At 42.0% G+C, this 20,460-nt stretch overlaps 1 protein-coding gene and 1 long non-coding RNA gene across 2 annotated transcripts; both read left to right on the forward strand.

The window, feature by feature from the left end:
• The first annotated feature begins 6,735 nt into the window (after positions 1-6,735).
• On the forward strand, positions 6,736-12,226 carry LOC134870354 (uncharacterized). Its single transcript, XR_010166552.1, has 2 exons — positions 6,736-7,086; positions 11,219-12,226. It is a non-coding gene; the product is annotated as an uncharacterized LOC134870354 (long non-coding RNA).
• Positions 7,543-10,008, forward strand: LOC134870353 (zinc finger MYM-type protein 6-like). Its single transcript, XM_063892486.1, has 2 exons — positions 7,543-9,430; positions 9,569-10,008. Exon 1 carries the CDS (start codon positions 7,787-7,789, stop codon positions 9,425-9,427), a length of 1,641 nt encoding a protein of 546 aa, XP_063748556.1. The 5' UTR covers positions 7,543-7,786; the 3' UTR covers positions 9,428-9,430; positions 9,569-10,008.
• Positions 12,227-20,460: the final 8,234 nt, after the last annotated feature.

The following is a 20,460-nucleotide window of genomic DNA, read 5'->3' on the forward strand; positions in this document are numbered from 1 at the left end:
CATCTGTGGCAAGAATTTCCACCCTTCGAATGTTTGAGGTGTCTGACATGGGTACATGTTTAATAGCAGATGTCACACTCGTTTTAATTTTGTCGTCATTTATTACTTCATCCACGATGGCCAGCATGCAGTCTTTGACAGTTTCTGAGTCTGTTCTTTTTGGCCAAGATCCAGTAATCTTTTAGAACCGCGACACACTCATTACAGATTAAACACATCGGTTTGGCATTTAAACTTGGCGGTAATATAAATAGATAGTTATCAGTCCAGGCGGGGTTAAACCGACGGTTTTCATTTTCAACTGTACGTTTCTGCTTTGAGAAAGACATGTTTGTTACTACTGGCGACTACTAACACTTCTGTCAACAAAAACGCACTGACTTATGGGTTGCTAGGATACGCAGTGTTGCACTCAAGGTCTGTACGACTGTAGGGATTTTTAAAGGCTCCCGAAATGTTTTTTATTTATTTTGAATATGCGGCTCTCACTCTGCCTTTCTGGTGGGACCACGGGCTGGGCCACTTGGGTGTTGCCTCTGGGCCGCATATGGCCCGCGGGCCGCCATTTGAATAGCCCTGTTGTACATGGATGCTAAGAGTGACAGATCAGAAGATGCTCGTTTGGACTCCGTCCAAGAGATACATCCTTGCCATCTGACATGTAAGTAGTCTACATATATCTAAATTCATTCATGACTTGGCATTATTATATATATAGAACTACATGTTTTCGCCTGCATAACCTTATAGCCTATTAGTATTGTTGCTAGCTGAGGGAGAGAGATCTGTCTGTGTTACAGCCCACAACTCCACCAGGTTTGAGCTCAAACACCACAGGAGCACAAGGGGGTTGTAGTAGTTGGTGCTTTTGTCCCTTATTTACATAACATACATTAGATTAGAAGTAGATTTGATGTGCCTTCTCAGAGTCTAATGCTTAAGGCTTAATATTTTGCTTGGAGCACATTTTTATAAAAGATTGACGTCAACATTTCAAACGTGTCAATAATACAGAGCCGCTGTCTTCCTAGAGGGTGTTGTTTCTCCCAAGCTTTTGTTTTACATCTGCCCACACTGGGAGACATCTTCAGAACCACAGAGCCAGCAGTATTCTGAAGGATACAACTCACCCTGGTCATCATCTTTTCTCTCTGCTGTTTTGGGAACTACACAGCGAATTTAGTTGTACAATAATGTGCAATGACAATAAAGTATTGTATTGTATTGTATGCACCAGAGCCCACACTGCTAGATTGAGGAACAGTTTCCATCCCAGAGCAATAAACCTCCTAACGCAATCTGCCAAGACCCCACAGACTATAAGACTATATGAAGCTGCTACCTTACCTGCACTGTACTGACATGTTTTCACTTAAATTGTATATTATACATGGCAATGAAGCTTATGTTTTATATATAATAGTGTACTGACCGCACTGCCACTTTAAAATCACTACTTCATGCACATACAATATGCTCAATGTAATGCCCTTGCAACGTGTTTCTACGCAAAGCTAGACAGGTAGCTAACAACTTGAACCTCCAATAATCACAAAGCTTTGTCTTTTCTTGAGGTTTACTGTAAGATTCTCATTGTGAAACTAGAAATACAATACAGAAATAAAGCATACATTAGTACATATATTACTGATATAAAAACATTAATTCAATTAGTCTCCGTCTCATACACACAGTCATACATACACAGCATCTGTATGTCATCTTTAAAGAAAGGCAACACACTCAATTTTACATTCAGACACATCTAAGGACGAGACCTATGCACATACACCATACGCACAATGTCTGACTTCTTTTCACAAACCTATTTACATTTGATATTTTTTACATGCAATTCCTTCTATGTAGCTTGGTACTTGGTTGTACATTTGTATTAGCATAAGCCCAACATAAAGAGGTGATTAGCAGGCCCAAAACCACAATCCTTACAACCTCAGATGCCTCGTTTTTCTGAGGAATTCTTACTATTTGTTTGAATGACAGTGTGAAGGTAATGGAAAAGAGGTAGAACACCTAATTTGATAAGAACCTTCCATTGTTCGCTCCGTACGGAGATAGCCGACCCCTGGTTCTATTGTGCACGTGACAGGGGCCGGCTATCTCGTGCTCTATTCGCCTTATTCACCTGGCGGCCATTTTGAAACTCGAACGAGGCTGAGGGGTACACAAACCCGGAAGTTTGACTCCGACGCATACGATCTATGGAAGATTCAGCAGCACCAGCAATGGAAACTCCAGTGTGGACCACCAACCTTTCTTGTTTGCCAGAATTAACAATTCAAAATGTGGAGCAGTGGGCCAGTACCGACTGCAACATCCCCCGGGCGGTGTTAATTAAAGGATACTTTAACTGGATTGAAGGTTTTATCCACGACATTGAAGGTAAGAATGGACGCTAATTTACCTCAGTTTCTGCTAGCGTGTAGCAGCTAGGGGTAGTAAGCTTAGCTGTGATATGGAGTTGTTGACTGTACTATGTTTGATTTTATTTAAAACTTAACATGTATTTAATCGACAGTTAATAGGAGCCCAACACACATATTTGTGAGGGCTAGGTCTTTTCCCTCGGTGCGGAAAAATGAGTCACCGTACAACATACAGGTATCATAGTGCTAAGTGGGCAAACTGCTCAGTTCGCAGAGCAGTGCCACAGTTTAAACCAGCTTGCTAAATGTTCATTAAGAGTTTTATCAACGATGTACCTTTCCCTGTCTGACTGAAAATAACATGTTGATTTTATCTCATTAACATGTTATCTCTAGTTGATGTAATATCACATAAGCCTCATTGATATCTACTCAAATACAGTATTATCTTGTTTCAAATTAGCAAAGCCAGACAGCGCTAGGTGCATGTTGCTATTGCTTGTTGACAATGATAGTATAATGACAGTATAACTATCAGGTAAGTGATAAGGTAAGCTAAGTATTAACATTCATAAGATAAGAGTTGCTCAGTTCTTGGAGCAGTGTATCCAGGGTTGAGGAAGGTTCACTGCACACTCAGTGTATGTGTGTGTGTGTGTGTGGAGCAGTCGGTACTGGCCCACTGCTCCACATTTTGAATTGTTAATTCTGGCAAACAAGAAAGGTTGGTGGTCCACACTGGAGTTTCCATTGCTGGTGCTGCTGAATCTTCCATAGATCGTATGCGTCGGAGTCAAACTTCCGGGTTTGTGTACCCCTCAGCCTCGTTCGAGTTTCAAAATGGCCGCCAGGTGAATAAGGCGAATAGGCCGTATAAGTACCCTGAGATGACGGTTGAGTTTGTGGGTTTTGTCAGTGGGACGGAGGTAATTGTGATATTGAGTTTTGAGTAGAGAGAGCATTGTGTAGTTTCGCATAGTTTTGTAGTATATTTGTTAATAGTAGTGTTAGTTATTTATGAACCTTAGATTAGTTTTATTGTAAATAGTTTTTATATTGTTTTTATGTTTGTGTTTTAGTGTTAACGTTAACGTTACACTAGTGTTGACTTTAGGTTAATCATTAGTTTAGGTGCCAGCCATCGTCTGACTTTCAAGGTGAGTACAATTATCTAAGGTCAAAGTTTCATGAGGATGAGTTAAGTTTTTCTTAACGTTAAATTATTTTTGCCTAAATAGCTAATGTTAATGTCAGCTTGATCCATGTAGCTAGCACGCATCTATGGCAACGGCATTGTCTGGTTAACGCTGTGACTAACGTTATGCTACTACGTTAGCTGATCCATATGCTATTAACGTTAAGTCTATTTATAAGTGTGCAACCTATAATATAATATAAAAATCACTTGTGTTGGACTTTAAAAAAAGCTTCTTCTTTCTAGCTAACTAGCGTTAACGTTAGCTATTAGCAGTGGTGGAATGCAACTCAGTAGGTTTAAGTTACATTTAGGCTACTGAAGTGTTTTTCCCCTACTTGAATATTTCCATTTTATGTAACTTTATACTTCTGCTCCACGACATCTTCTTCAATTCTGTAATTCTTACCTTTCCGATGGATTCGATCTGAAGGTGCCCGCATGAGGAGGAGGAGGAGGAAGAGGAAATATCGGAGGAAGACGCATCGGAGGACCGGGAAGAATATTAACGCCCTCGCACCCCTTCATTTCATCCTTATGATCAAAAAGTTAATTATATGTTATAAAAGAAAGAAACATTTGATCTGGAATCTGTGTATTTCTTTTAGCTTTCAAGAAACGCATATAAACCAGGCTATTACCATTAGCAGTAACCCTGGTGGTAGTAGTACTTATAATAATAATAATAATAATTTATTATTATTATTATTATTATTATGACATAAAAAACGTCTAGAGGACTTTCCCCAAACGTTCCTGGAAAGTCCCTTTAACGTTCTCGGGACGTTCTTTGAACGTCACCAATAACGTCCACAGAACCTTAGGGGAACCCTACACAATTCCGTTTAGCAGACGTTCGGAGAGGACCTTTAGGGGACGTCCTGGGGACGTTTTTTTGTTTGCTGGGAAGTACATACAATCTCGCTTCAAAAAATCCTAAACTATCCTTTTACAATATGAGTATGGATAAGTTCACTATTTTGCACTTTGAGCCCCATTTCTAGTTTGTCTAGGATGAAATAGTGTGTTTGACACCGACATGTTAACGATTGGTCCCCCGTGCTTCATGTACGGGCATTCATAAAGCGGTCCTTAAATCAACCTTAAAGGTTCGTTTTCAAAGATGTGCAACTCACCGAGTGCTCACTGGTTAATGGTGATGCTCCAAAACGAGTGTCTTAGTGAAATACAGTTTCTGTCGTGTTTAATTTGCCGTTTTGTATTCCAAATATCAAGCGGAAGTTAATAGCCTACTCAGTGAGGTATCTGAAAACATAGCTAGTTCCACAATAGCAAATAACACGGATGGAAACCAAATATTTCGCCGATATATTTTTTTAAAACAACTACGAACACCACTTACCACTCGGTGATTTGCTCATCCTTGAAAACGAATGTTTAGGGTTGTTTTAAGGACAATGTTATGAATGCCTGTAGCCAACCATTCTGAAGCAGGGGTGATTCCAAATTAGCCAAAAGCTGGAGACTGGACCAATCGTCAACATTTCTATTTCATCCAAGACGACCCAGAAAGGGGGCTCAAAGTGCAAAATAGTGAACTTACCCATTAATGAACCCACAGGAGATACCGTTTAGCGTGTTCGTAAGCCAAGGTGACGTTTACAGTCTCATTGATATGTAGCTAGCTAGCAATTAGCCGATAAGCTAGTGTTGGCTTTCATTCAAAACTTACCGTTCTTTGTGCAACTTCAAATGTCGAACGAAGTTGGAAGTTGTTGCGTCTCCATCTGTTATCTTCGTCCCGCATGTTTTACAGACTGTAGTTCTTTTTTTGTTGACCACCTCAAAGTTTTTAAATCCAAACGAAACTACCCGTGGTATCATTGTTGCCTACTTGGCGCCTTATAGTTTGTTCCGCCTCATTGGTTGTCCAGTACTTTGATTGGTTGGATGCTGTCCGATCAAAACAACGTGGATCTCATTTGATTGGATGTCATGCTACACACATTATGCACACAGATGCACACAGGTGCAAAGAGAGATAGCGCAGTCCATGTCAACATACTTTTTAATCTTTGGGTTTGGGGAAAGTAGCAAGTCTTTTCGAGTCAAAAGGGGCAAGTCCAAGTCCGAAGGCGAGTCACTGATGTTAAAGTCCAAGTCAAAGTGCAAGTCCTTTTAGATGTTGTCAAGTCAAGTCTAAAGTCATCAAATTCATGACTTGAGTCTCACTCGAGTCCAAGTCATGCACAACTCTGGTTAGTAGTCGTTCACTTATTCTCTAATACTGACAGCTACTTTTTCGGGACCGCAAGGGGCCGCTGTGACAAGATGGCGGCGCGAGCAGTCGCAGCGGCCCCTCGCAGTCCCGAAAAAACAGTGTTTTCGTCGAGTTTGTCGCTGTGTTTGTCATGTCCGACGGACTTATATCGGAAAGTAACTCGGCAAAGCCAATGTCAATTAACATTCCATCCAATCGGAATGTGTGTACGAAAAGACTCCCTTTATTTACGTGACGTTGCCTAGCAACGCTGCGCATGTGCAGTTGGAGAGTAGCACGTTTAAGTTCGCGGCCAAATAGTAATTAACGTAGTTTGTTACTATACAAGTTAAGCGCCTGTAACATCAGTGTTAAATGCGTATGTGCCGGTTGGTGTGCGTACCTTATGAAAGTAACACTTACTTTCATAAGGTAACTAGTAGTTGGCTTAACATGCCAGCTCTTGGGGGCCCCCTAGCGGCTCGTGGAGGTATCCGGGCGAGGCTAGCGGCTAGCCCACACAAGCCGGCAATTCCAACACTACTCATGGCAAATGTTCGTTCACTGGACAACAAGATGGACAACATACGGTTACTTAGAACAACCCAGCGTGAGGTAAGGGACTGCTGTGCTTACGTGTTCACGGAAACATGGCTCCACAACAACATCCCGGACTCCGCTATTCAACTAGACAAACTAACATGCTACCAAGCAGACAGAAACATAGTTAGCGGGGGGAAGACCTGCGGCGGCGGTGTGTGTGTTTACATCAGTGATGCTTGGTGTCGAGATGCTATTGTTGTTAACCAACACTGTTACCAGTTGGTGGAGTTCATGGGTCTAAGGTGCCATCCTTTTTACGTGCCGAGGGAGTTTTCCGCCATTCTACTGGTGGCAGTTTATATCCCTCCGAGCCCCACACTGTAAAAAAAAGGAAATTACAGTTGTTGTACTTACACACAATTTTATTGTAAGCTAATTCAGAAATACAATTTTGTCATCTAACAAATAAATTAATGTTTGCCCAACTCAATATTCTCAGAATTTGGTCAACAAGGAAATTTGATTCACCAAAACAAGATTTTTTGTTTCCCTCAACTTTCTAACAAGATTAGAAAGATTCTAACACAAAAAATTAAGTTTCCTCAACTGTATGTTCATGGACACGCCTACTACGGGGTTTCCTTCCTGTCTCCATGGACATACACAGGTCTCCACGAGTCGACCGTTCTACCATTTTCCCTCGAAGTTGAGAGGATTGCCAGACGTGAGATTCATATCAGGTAATTATTGTTATTTCTCTAAAACAGGGGTTTTCAACCGGTGGTCCGCGGACCCCTGGTGGTCCGCGGCGGCATTGCATGTGGTCCGTGACAAGAGCCTATGTTGATCAGTTCACCATTGTTTTTTTTTAATATAAATTCGCTTTGATATTTCAACACATTTCCAGAATACCGTTACATATCGTGAAAAATATGTTTAAAATAATATAAAGGAAATTCAAGCTGACAGAATGTAGCCTTGCGCCTATCCAGTCTATGGTAGCCTGTGATTCGCTAATGGTAATGAGTTGCGTCGCTAACCTCACTTATTATTCATTACGTACAGTCTTGCGAGCAAAGTTGACACACATTTATAAGCATAGCCGACGAGAGTATTTTAAGATAGGTTGTAGTACAGCAAACATTTGTTACATATGTACTAGTCTAGCTATATATCTAGCACCATGGATCGTTTTGTAGTGAGGAAAGTGCCAGAGGGACAGGCTGCCATGACAGAGGGTCAGGCTGCCACGACAGAGGGACAGGCCGCCACGATAGGGCAAGGACAGGCTTCCGAAGCGTCAACTTCGCAAAAAAGACGAAAAAGAAAATACAATGAGGAATATGTTAAATATGGATTCACAGTGACGACAGACAGAGCAGGAGAGGAGGTAGCCTACCACTGTGTTTCGTATGTTCAACAATTCTCTGTAATGAAGCTATGAAGCCGTCGAAACTTACGCGGCATATGGAGACGCATCACGTCCACTTGAAGGCCAAACCCGTTGAGTACATGCAACAGATGTTGCGTGATTTCAAAGGACAGCAGGCTACCATGAGGAAGAGTGCAAAAATAAATGAAAACGCACTGAAAGCATCGTATCTGGTCGCTCTCAGGGTTGCAAAAAGTAAGAAGCCCCATACCATTGCAGAGCAGCTTATATTGCCAGCAGCCATAGATATGTGCAGAGCTATGGTAAGCGAAGAATGTGCCAACAAATTAAAAACTATTCCGTTGTCAGACAACACAATCGGAAGACGAATTGGGGAAATGGCAAATGATGTCAAAGACCAGCTGATGGCAAAACTTCAGACAGTTCTGTTTTCCCTTCAAATCGACGAGACGACAGATGTTACTAATGATGCGCAACTGTTAACATTTGTGCGATACGAGGACAGTGGCACTATGTGCGAGGAATTTCTTTTTTGCAAACCACTGCCCGGGCGAACTACCGGTGTAGAAATATTTAAAGCACTGGACGATTTTTTCACGGAGCACAATATCTCGTGGCAGAGGTGCGTTGCATTATGCAGCGATGGGGCCCGAGCCATGAGTGGCAGCAAGACTGGACTGTTTGCGCATGTAAGGAGGGTGGCTCCGGGGGTAATTTGGACACACTGCCTGATTCATAGAGAGGCTCTCGCCTCCAAAGATCTCAGTGTTGAGCTCAGTGGTGTGTTTGATGTCGTTGTCAAGACGGTCAACTTCATAAAACGAAACGCATTGAATACACGCCTGTTTTCATCCCTATGCCATGACTTGGGAAGTGAACACAGCTCTCTCCTTTATCATTCAGAGGTGCGTTGGCTGTCTCGCGGCGCTGTGCTCGCCCGTGTGTTTGAACTACGCGGAGCTATCTACGAGTTCTTGTGCGAGAAGCATTCTGATCTGGCTTCCAATTTCAACGATAGTTACTGGTTAACTAAGCTGGCGTACCTCACAGATGTTTTTGCAGAGCTGAACAAGTTGAACAGCTCCATGCAAGGGAGAGATGCAAACGTCATGCAGCTCTACGAGAAGCTCGACGCATTTGTGAAAAAAATGTCAAAGTGGATCGAACGAGTGGAGAGCAATAACTTGGCGATGTTTCCTTCAGTTGAGGAATACCCTGACAGCACTGACATCAACGACACTATATGTGAGCATTTGAGGAAGCTTGTGCGTCAATTCGCAAAGTACTTCACTGATTCGGAAGAGTGGCGCCGTGACAGCAAGTGGATCCTGCTCCCATTCAGTGACGATGCATCAGTAGGGTCAAGTCTGACGGCTGTGGAAGAGGATAAGCTGATTGAGATGTCCACAGACTCTGTCAGGAGGCATATGTACGACACACAGCCCCTTGTTAAATTCTGGATAAGTTGCCAGACAGAATTTCCACAGCTTGCTGCAAAAGCAATGAGGTGTCTTTTGCCCTTTCCAACCACATACCTGTGTGAGAGTGGTTTTTCTACACTGGCGTACTTAAAGAATAAGTACAGGGCTAGGCTTGATCCAGAGAATGACATGAGACTGTCTCTGTCTACCATTTCGCCACGAATAGACAGGCTGTGTGGACTTCACCACGCCCAGATATCACACTGACAGGTAGGCCTAATTCTCCCATGTTTTCACTGTTACGACCCTGGCGGGTTTAGGCCCCGCCCTGTGTTAATGGTAAGCCTGTTCTCTCTCCCTGCTTTTCTCAATCTCTCTCTGCTTTTCTCAATCTCTCTGTCTCTACAGCAGGTGATTGGTGACAGGTCTGTCCTGGCTGGGTTATAAAAGCCCTGACCAGCCAGCAGTTGAGGCTGCCTTGGTCTTCATTTGTTGGATTTTGGTTCTCCGGTGTTGTTGGATTTTTGTTCTCCGTTGTTGTTTTGTCACACACCTAGACTGACTTTGCATGACATTTTTAGTTACTTTTCCCAATACTGAATTGCACAACACTTTATTATTCTTTATTCTTTCTTTAAAATAATCTTTAATTTAATTTAATTTAATAAATCTACTTTTATTATTATAAAATCTGCGTGGCCTCTCTTTCATGTTTCATGCATTGAGCTATGCATGTAACACCAAATACACACGCGCACGCGCAGGCACATCAGTGGGCCGCGGATTGCTTTCTAGTCCGAATGGTGGTCCCTGGGACAAAACCAGTTGAAAACCCCTGCTCTAAAATATGACTTAATAGAATGCGTAAGGCAAATAATTGAAGATAGATTTGGTCGCTGAACTAACCAGCGTCGTATATTTAATGTATTTCAACCAAATTAGCAAAGTTATTAGCTGATTTTAGTTTGCTAACTTAATGCTAATTTTTGAACGTGATGTTCTATGCACAGTCAGTAGCAGCAAATTGCTAAAATATTCAATTTAATTGAATGTACTCTATACACATGTTGTATAAGGACCGCGTGTGTTGCAGAAAGAACTGTCTGCTTAACAATCAAGCAGTAGTAGCTAGCGATAGCGACAGTAGCGCTAACATTGGTTGTAGAGGGAGAGTTAGAGTTTGTGCCCTTGTGTCTTAACTGAAGTAGAGGGAGAAGTAGCGCGAGGCTAGGCGAGGCTAGTTTGTGGGGTAACCTACATACAGGGCATTCGTAAATTGTCACTCCGAGCACATTCTGAAACTTTTTAACCGTTCGAAACACTTCCCAGAAAGACAGTATTTCACCAGTCTCATGATACTGTCAAATCCATAGACTGTATATATCGGTTAAAACGTTTCAGAGTGTGCTCGGAGTGGCAATTTACGAACGCACCCATAGACTTATATATTGACTGATATATTTTTTCTCTCGCATTAATGAATGCTGCTGTGGTTTTGAATTTACTGGTTTACTTTTAATTTGACTGTTCAGTAATTCATGGAAAATAAATATCTAAACTTAAAATTGCTAAAATATTCAACTTAATTGAATGTACTCCATACACATGTTGCATAAGGACCGCGTGTGTTGCAGAAAGAACCATGTGATGTCTGCTTAACAATCAAGCAGTAGTAGCTAGTGATAGCGACAGTAGCGCTAACATTGGTTGTGGAGGGAGCAGTAGCACGAGGATAGGCAAGGGCTAGGTTGTGGGGTAACCTACATACAGGGCATTCAGTACTAATATATAGACTTATATATTGACTGATATATTTTTGTTAGAGAGGATGCATCAGAGTTCTTTCTGAAGTGCATGGTAAGTCAGTCCAGAGCAATTCGGTGTGATTAATAGATTTGCAGTGCCTCTTTCATATCTCCCCAGAAGCTGGATACATATTGGCTGGTAGTCTTGTCCTAAATGTGACTGTAAACAACTAAATTAGCTTATGTGTTGACCGCAATTGTAATGGGGTGTCGGTATCACTAAAACATTTGCTGTGTCTGTTTTTTCCCACAGAACACAGACCCTGAGGAAGAGGTGGTTGGAGGAGTGGCAGTTGCCATACTGACTGTCTATGACGATGATGATGGCACCGAATCCCCACCAGTGACTGAAATCAATGTCATCTTGGAAGGGGCAGTTATAAAACACGACCTACCTGACCTCGCTGCTGACTTCGCCTACCTGTTTGGCCTAATGTATGCAATGGACATAAGCTATCCAGAGAAGATGAGGTACACCTTTGAGGCCATCCAGACTATCTTTTTCGAGCTTGGTTCAAGATGCTCTCAGCGCACGCGATCCTTGAAAGAGAAGCTTTTGCTGTGAAGCCTGTGTATGATTTACACTCACACACACATACACACGAACGCACGCACGCCCAGCTCTGTCATCACTCCTCCATGAACAAGCCTACACCAGCTCTTTCACACATACACACACACACACACACACACACACACACACACACACACACACACACACACACAAGGAGACTCCCTTTCATACATACATCATTGTTCTGGCAGCCCATTGACTCTAGCAGTTAAATGGTGGTTTACATTGTGGTTTTATGTTTTTGTACGTATTGATACAATAGCCACATTTACATGAGCCTAATGGCCTAATGTCTTTATCAGAGTATCGGACAGTTTTAGCCTACACCACCTCTTACACACGCACACACACACACACACACACACACAAGGAGACTCCCTTTCATACACCGTTGTCCTGGCAGCCCATTGACTCTAGCAGTTATGATGATAAATGGTGATTTACATTGCGGTTTTATGTTTATATTGTATGTGGTTTACATTGTGGTTTTATGTTTTTGTACGTATTGATACAATAGCCACATTTACATGAGCCTAATGGCCTAATGTCTTTATCAGAGTATTGGACAGTTATAGCCTACACCACCTCTTACACACACACACACACACAAACACAAGGAGACTCCCTTTCACATCATTGTTCCAGCAGCCCATTGATGTTGGAAAAATAAAAACAAATTGTATTCAATTAATTTGTTGTGTGTTGAATGATGGGGAGTGGTGAGGGGGATTGGTAGAACTAAAAAAACTGAGTTGGTAGAACTCCTGGAATCTATATGTAAAACTCATAAAACTGTGTTGGTAGAACTCAGAGCTTAAAGGTGAAACTCAAAAAACTGAGTTGGTAGAACTCGGAGCTTAAAGGTGAAACTCAAAAAACTGAGTTGGTAGAACTCAGAGCTTAAAGGTGAAACTCAAAAAACTGTGTTGGTAGAACTCAGAGCATAAAGGTGAAACTCAAAAAACTGTGTTGGTAGAACTCAGAGCATAAAGGTGAAACTCAAAAAACTGTGTTGGTAGAACTCAATATTAACATGTGAAACTCAAAAGCCTTTGTTTGTAGAACTCAAAATTTCTATGCAACACTCCAAAAACTTGAGTTGGCAGAACTTAAAAATCTTTGTACACTCAACCACAGTGAATTTAAGTTAAGAAAACTCAAAAAACCAAATGCATCACGTTGCCTAGAAAATCTGTGTTCTGTCAACCGTTTTTTTTTTACAGTGCAACAACAAGGACAGAGAGGAGGCACTCAGTGAACTTTGCAAAGCCATCAGTGACCAACAGACATCACACCCAGACGGCCTTCTCATCGCAGCTGGAGACTTCAACCACGCTAACTTACAAACTGTTCTGCCTAAAATATACCAGCATGTTGATTTTCCAACCAGGGAAAACAACACATTAGACCTAGTCCTACACGACCATCAAGGCGTCCCCCCTCCCCCACATTTACCTCTCTGACCACCTCACTGTCCTGCTGAAACCGGCCTACAGAGCAAGAGTAAAGGTTGCCAAACCGGTTTCAAAACAGGTACGGGTATGGACAGAGGACAGTACTGCTGCACTTCAGGACTGCTTTGATACGACAGACTGGGACATGTTCAAGCAGGCAGCTACTTACAACCATCACACTAACATACAAGAATACACAGAGACAGTCACAGGCTACATCACCAAGTCCATTGATGATGTAACCATCACCAGAGCCATCACCATCCGAGCCAACCAGAAGCCATGGCTGACAGGGGAGGTCCACATGCTGCTCAAGGCCCGCGACCCCGCCTTCATAGCTGGAGACCCAGCTGGGCTGAGAGCAGCCAGGGCTGATCTCTGCCGTGGCATCAGGAAAGCTAAACGTCTTTACACCAGGAAAATCACAGGACATTTCAAAGACAGCAGGGACTCACGGAGCCTGTGGCAGGGTATTAGGACCATAACGGACTACAAACTACCGCCGCAGACCTGTGACAGTCACACCTCCCAGCTCAACAACCTCAACGGCTTCTTTGCACGCATCGAAGCACAGAACAACACAACTGCGCTTCGAAGCGTGCAAACGTCACTTTCTATTCTCTGCTGCTACTGAAAATGTACTTTGCACAAAGTATTTTTTGCACTAAAGACCTACTTGCACTGCCGTCAAACTGTGTTGATTGTGTCTAACATATGTATATATTACTTAGTTTTTTTTGGTATACCCCTTTTTACTCCCCCTTTTTTTCCACGCTCTTATCGTTTTATGTTATATGTTCTTGTTTATATTTGCACTGTGGGACTGCTGGAAACGGTATTTCAATGTTCTGTATGTATAACACATGTGGACACTTTGACAATAAAGTGGACTTTGACTTTTGACTTGACTACTCACAGAGAGCTATTCACTAGGATTGTTTTTATCTAGTTTGTGAGCTGATTGGAGCTTTTTTAACTCACTCATTCACTCACTCACTCACTCACTCACTCACATATTTAGCATAGCATTATGCATAACAGGTTTTATTTTCCAAATGTGTGAGATGTTTAAAGATGTTCTGCTACAGCGTCTCTGTGTTTCAGGGCGCTGATGGATTGGGTGGACCTTTGGTAGACATGTGCAGTAAATCTTGCCTCTCTGTGGCAGCTCAGGTACCGGTTTGAAGTCTCGCATGAACTCTTCCTCAAAGCTGTCCTAAGAAGTGAACAGGCCAGAAAATAAGCTCCTGGCAGAAAGGAAGGGATTTGTTCAGTCCCCGCTTTACCTGCAGGGCTTTGTTAAAGGCTTTTCATATATCATCGTGGCTCTATGCTTTTCAACCTCATGATTTCACTCTGAACTCCAGGACTGTGACCTGTTGGAATTGAGGAAATGGAATTTGCGCAAATGACTGTGATTATTAAAGGAAGTCCATTAAAGCAAGTGAAGAGGCAGATAGGAATAACTCCACAGCATGCAGGTCAAACCAGTCCTAATGTGATATATTAAGGTCTTACCTTTAGCAGTTTAGAAACATATTTGGCCAGAGGATTTTAAATGTGATTAATTAAATATTTAATAGTTTGAAAACAATGTTGTAATGTAAATACACAAACAGGACCTGCCCGTGAATCAGAACAAAAAAATAATCTGAGGTCAGAGGTCGTTGTGCAGGTGTGGTGAATCTGTGCTGTGAGTTCTCATTGTTCCATGTATATGATACTAATTCATAGGAAGAGTAATTGCTACATCTTTGCGGTAATGATGTGTGTGACACGGGGTAAATCAATAAATGACTCAATCGTTATCAACATAAACAAGAAGGAGCTACACTTTCCAGTATTGCATCAATATTGTACAGTATTTTAATATTGTGCTTTGGCATTCTGCACAAAACAGGAAAAAACAGAGATAGTTTCCGATGTTGAAGCACATATAAAATATTTAGAAAAGAAGGCTTCGGAGAAGGTGACGTGGTCAGATGAAACCAACATCAAGATCTTGGGCATCAACTCCACATGTTGTGTTTGGAGGAAAAGAAATGCTGACTATGACCCCAAGAACACCATCCCCAGCATCAAGCATGGAGATGGACACATTATGCTTTGGTGGGGTTCTCTGCTGAGGGGACAGAGAATCATCGAGGGGATGATGGAGGGGGCCATGTATCGTAAAATATTGGCTGATAACTACCTTCCCTCAGCCAGGACTCTGAAAATGGGACATGGATAGGTCTTGCAGCACGACAATGACCCAGAAGCTGAAGCTTCCAGTGGCCAAGCATCAGCCTCCTAACCTTAAGGATTTTGAGAGGACCTGCAGAGAGGAGAGGACCAAAATCCCTCCTGAGATGTGAACAAACCTGGCGACCAACTACAAGAAGCATCTGGCCTCTGTGCTGTCCAACAAGGCTTTCTCCACCAAGAACTGAGACTTGTTTTGAAGGGGATCAAATACTTATTTCCCACAATTAAATGCAGACCAATTTATATCTTTTTTTTTCAGTACATTTCTGGATTTTGTTTTTGATATTCTGTCTCTCACTGTTAAAATAAACCTACCATTAAAAGTATAGACTGTTAATTTCTTTGTAAGTGGGCAAACTTACAAAATCGGCTGGGGATCAAATACTTATTTCATTCACTGTATGCATAGATGCTGGTCTGAAGTCAGCATCACTGTGCTGTTAAGTACCTGTAATTAGCTGATAGCCTGTTAGCGCTGTTTAAAAGCCTTAAAGTGACTGTCCTGCTGCTGGAGCTTCAGCCATGCTGCTGTAAACTTTCATAGAGAATAAAAGAACAAACACAAAACAAAATAAAGATAGGGTAACAGTTACTGTATTGATCCCAATTTGGGAAATGTGTTTCACAGTCACAGCAGTATATAGCAAGGCATTGCACATAATGAGAAAATGAAAAACAGATATATAACATAAGAAATAAAACAGAACTAAAAGGTAATATGAACATATTGATAGTGAAAGATATACTGTATATCTGAAGACTATCTGTCAAATAAACACCATGAAGGGCCAATTACAGCTAACATAAGTTAAAGCAGGATATTATTTACATTAAATGTGCAACAAATAGCATATTCAATTTAATATAAATGTAAAAGGCACGTGTAAAGACACTATATAGATGGATGAATGATGTGGGTGTTAAGTCCAGTTTTCAAAGCAACATAAGAAACAATAGAATAAAAAACATTGAACAGAAAATAAAGGTAAAGCAATAAATGCATAAATCCATGGAAGGCAACTACTGTCAGAGGGAAGTGGAGCGGGGGCCCAAAGGTGGAGCTGCACTTCCTGTTAGCATGATGAGCATCAAACTGCAGCCACACGTTTCACCACCTCTGTGTTCTGTCAATTGTTCAGAATCATGTTCTGTTACAGCAATCTCTGTCCAGTGAATGAATACACACACACACACACACACACACACACACACACACACACACACACACACACACACACACACACACACACACACACACACACACACACACACACACACATACACATACACACACGCACCCCAAATGTCAACTGAGCCACATATTGTTCTGTTACACAATGCTGTACTGAGCTGGAGTGTTCTCCAAAAGCTTAGCTGAAAACAAGCTCAACAATGAACACAATGCACTACCCTGTACACACACACACACACACACACACACACACACACACACACACACACACACACACACACACACACACACACAGAGCAGCAGAACATAAACAGCTCTCAGCGGTGCGGCTTGGCAGACCTGCAGGTGTGCCCAATCAGGCGTCTAACCAAATAAAGAGAGAAAAGGTGGAAGCACGATCGGCCACAGATGCCTCCCTGTGTGGCCGAACACAAACAAACCCCGGCTGTTCCAACACAAACACTTTGTCAGCGCTGTGTTAGATGTTACACACACAAGTTACACTCATGCACACCTCATCAGGCCCGTGAGTCATCCCTGCCAGCAGGATTCAGGCAGCACTGAATCTGCCCTGGACTTTAATAGGACCTTTCTAAAACTAATTTAATAAAAAAGCTGAATATTGGTGAGTGAGTCGTTTCTTTATTTTGTTTTTATTCAACTTTAAATTACATACAGTATCAAAAACAAAGTCCAAATGTTACACCCATTCCCTCCCCCCGTACAGAACATGTAATAGTACAAAACCATTTAAAATAATAACAAAAAGAGTTGAAATATCACTTCAAATACATTAAAAATAAATTAATTCAAAAAAGTAACCAAAACTAAATGTGTAGAAATGTAAAAGTAATACATTTTCCTGATAGGATTGAATGTTAAAACCATTAGAACAGAGCTTTAAAACAGCCCAGTAAAAGTTTTTTAAAAATTACCAATTTAAACGGTTTCCGAGACTATGGACTTTACTACACAAATTGATATTTTTTGATAGCTAGTACGGTTCGCACATAGCCACAGCTTACGTTTTGTGAACATCTCATACTGTTTCACATTGTATAACGGGTGTGTATGGGAGAGCTTGTTAACACTTAAGAGTGGGTGGCACATCACGCTCTGATCTCTGAACACGCCTGTCGGTCGTTAACTAAATCCAGTGTGTTCATGGCCGTAGCCACATTAGAGGTAAGGGAGGTCCGGACCTCGCTTATTTCATCCGAGGTTTTTTTTTTTTTTTTTTTTTTTTTGAACGTCAAAAATGCCCAACTGAATCAAACATTAAAAACCTCTCATTAAACCTCTGTGAAACGTGCTTTGCAGATTGTGGTTAACATCCATGGGCTTTGTTTTCGGTTTCCTGTGTGCACTTTCGGCTTTTTGCGTTTACGTGTGCAGAACTAAGAAAAAAATAACACAAAGCGCGCGTGCGACGCGAGGATAAGAATGTTCAGCCGACATGAAGTCAGTGTGTGAATGATAGCAGTAACGACAGTAACTTCTAGCCTGTGTCAACGTCAAGAAACCATTTGGTAAGTGAAAGTAGGCTACTATTTTACCCTTGTACCGTTAAAATAGTGTCCAAATGAGCAAAATATCCGTTTTAAATATCCGTTTTGGGACTGTCCACGACTTCAACGGATATTTTAGCTCATTTGTTGGCTACTTTGGCATTAGACCCATACTGTAGGATCAGCCAAAGCTTCCTTTTCAGGTAGATTAATAAGCATCTAGTCTTATTGACTTTATTGGGTTAGGCTATGGGTTAAATTTGGAGGGGGCACCTTTAGATATTAATGTTCAGTTAATCTAGCACGTTTTCAGCTCATATTAATTTTAATATACCCATTCCACAGAAAACAAGTCACAAAGAGCAGGCCAACCATGTCCAAGAGATTAAAACAAAACACAATGGATGCATTTCTGTCAAAGAAAAAGAAAGAAAAGGACAGAGATGGAGATAGTAAACAGGAAAGCAAGGAGGATGAAAGAGAGAATAGGGAAAGTAAGCTGGAGCACAGAGAAGAGAGTCATTCAGAGATGGAAGGAGAGAGGCACACAGAGGATGATGAAGCGCAGAGGCACACAGTGGAGGAGGGAGGGCAGAGAAGCGCAGAGGATGATGAAGCGCAGAGGCACACAGTGGAGGAGGGAGGGCAGAGAAGCGCAGAGGATGATGAAGCGCAGAGGCACACAGTGGAGGAGGGAGGGCAGAGAAGCGCAGAGAATGAATACAGCAGGGAGCAGGGAAACATGGAAATAGGGGGAGAAGAAATTGGAAGTTCATGCCCTCAGCATCCCTTTGATCCGGTTAGGGTAAAAAACAAAGTTATTAATGGTGATGCCCTTACAGATGATGAGAAAAAAAGTGTACTCCAAAATCGGTGGTTAGCACCACAGGGATATAGCTATCCCAAACGTATCTTGGGAGGAAAACAGCTGAGGTACAATCCCCAGTGGGAGAAAAATTATGAATGGCTGAGCTACTCGCCATCTGAGGATGCAGCTTATTGTGCCACTTGCCTCTGCTTTAATAAAGTAAAAGGAAAAAACTTTAGCTTCCTTACAAAGGGCTTTACTGACTGGAAAAATGCAGTTGGTGATAAAAGAGGCGTGATCCCAAGGCATAGCCATTCAGAGGGACACCAGAGAGCCACCGAATTGGCTGAAAATGTCATGTTGATCACACAAGGCCAAAAGAAAGATATTAAATCTGTTATCAGCAAGCAATATGATGACAAGGTCATGGCTAACCGCAAGGCTTTGCTCTCCATCATAGACATCATTGTATGTTTAGGGAAAAGAAATGTGCCTTTCCGGGGGAACTGGGAGGGATCCAGTGAAAATGGAAATTTTAACTATTTTGTTAACTGGAAAGCACAGTTTGACACTACACTCAAGCAACATCTGGAGACTGCAGCCAAGAATGCAAAATACATATCCCCACAAATTCAGAATGATCTCATTGCATGCTGTGCAGAGGACATAAGGGAGACTCTTATCAACAATATCAAAACAGCGAAGTTCTTCACTGTTTTAGCTGATGAGTCAATGGATATCAGTGGAATTGAGCAACTATCACTCTGCGTTCGGTATGTGAGTGAGGAGGGAGAGAGTTCTGAAATAAGAGAGGACTTTCTTGGATTCTGCCCTTTGACTCAGCAAGATGCGAAGACAATAGCCACAGTAATTCTTCGACAGCTGACTGAATGGGGACTTCACACTGAGTATTTAAGGGGCCAAGGATATGATGGGGCATCTACAATGAGTGGCCATGTGAGTGGAGTCCAAAAAAGAATCAGTGATGTTCATCCCAGGGCAATGTACACCCACTGCAGGAGCCATGCACTTAATTTAGTTGTAGTGCATGGCTGTTCAGATCTGCCTATAGTGAGGAATACAATGTCTATTATTGAGGAAATTGCAGTGTTCTTTTCAGGATCTAGTGCCAGAAAAGGTGCTTTGGAGGCAGAAACCAGTAAAGAAGGTCAAACAACAAAAAAATCAGGAATCCCACTCATGAGTGACACAAGATGGAGCAGCAGATCAACCACCCTCAGCGCATTTGTGGAGAAGTTCACAGCGGTGCATTCTGTGTGTCTGTGTTCTGTTTCTGCAAAGGCTGCCACCCTCAGGCACAGCATGGAATCATTTGAGACCATAATTACAGCTGTGATGGTAAATGAAATACTTGGATACATACATCCTTTAACCAAACTGCTGCAGACTACAAATTTGGACATCCTCACAGCCTATGAGGAAGCAAGAAACATGCGGCAGGTCATCGCCAACCAAAGAGAGGACAAAGGTTCCAGGTTGTGCTTTGAGAAAGCCACTGCATTGGCTAATTCAATAGGTGTTGTCCCAGCCAAGCGGAGGGTATCTGTGAGACAAACATACAGAGCAAACGTGACCACAGAATCAGTGGAGGACCATTACAGGATAAATCTCTTCTACCCCTTCTTGGACCACATCACAGCTCAGTTGGATGAGAGATTTGCCAAGAATAATAAGCCCCCTATCCTTGCATC

Source organism: Eleginops maclovinus, chromosome 10 (genome assembly GCF_036324505.1).
Source record: "Eleginops maclovinus isolate JMC-PN-2008 ecotype Puerto Natales chromosome 10, JC_Emac_rtc_rv5, whole genome shotgun sequence".
NCBI lineage: Eukaryota > Metazoa > Chordata > Actinopteri > Perciformes > Eleginopidae > Eleginops > Eleginops maclovinus.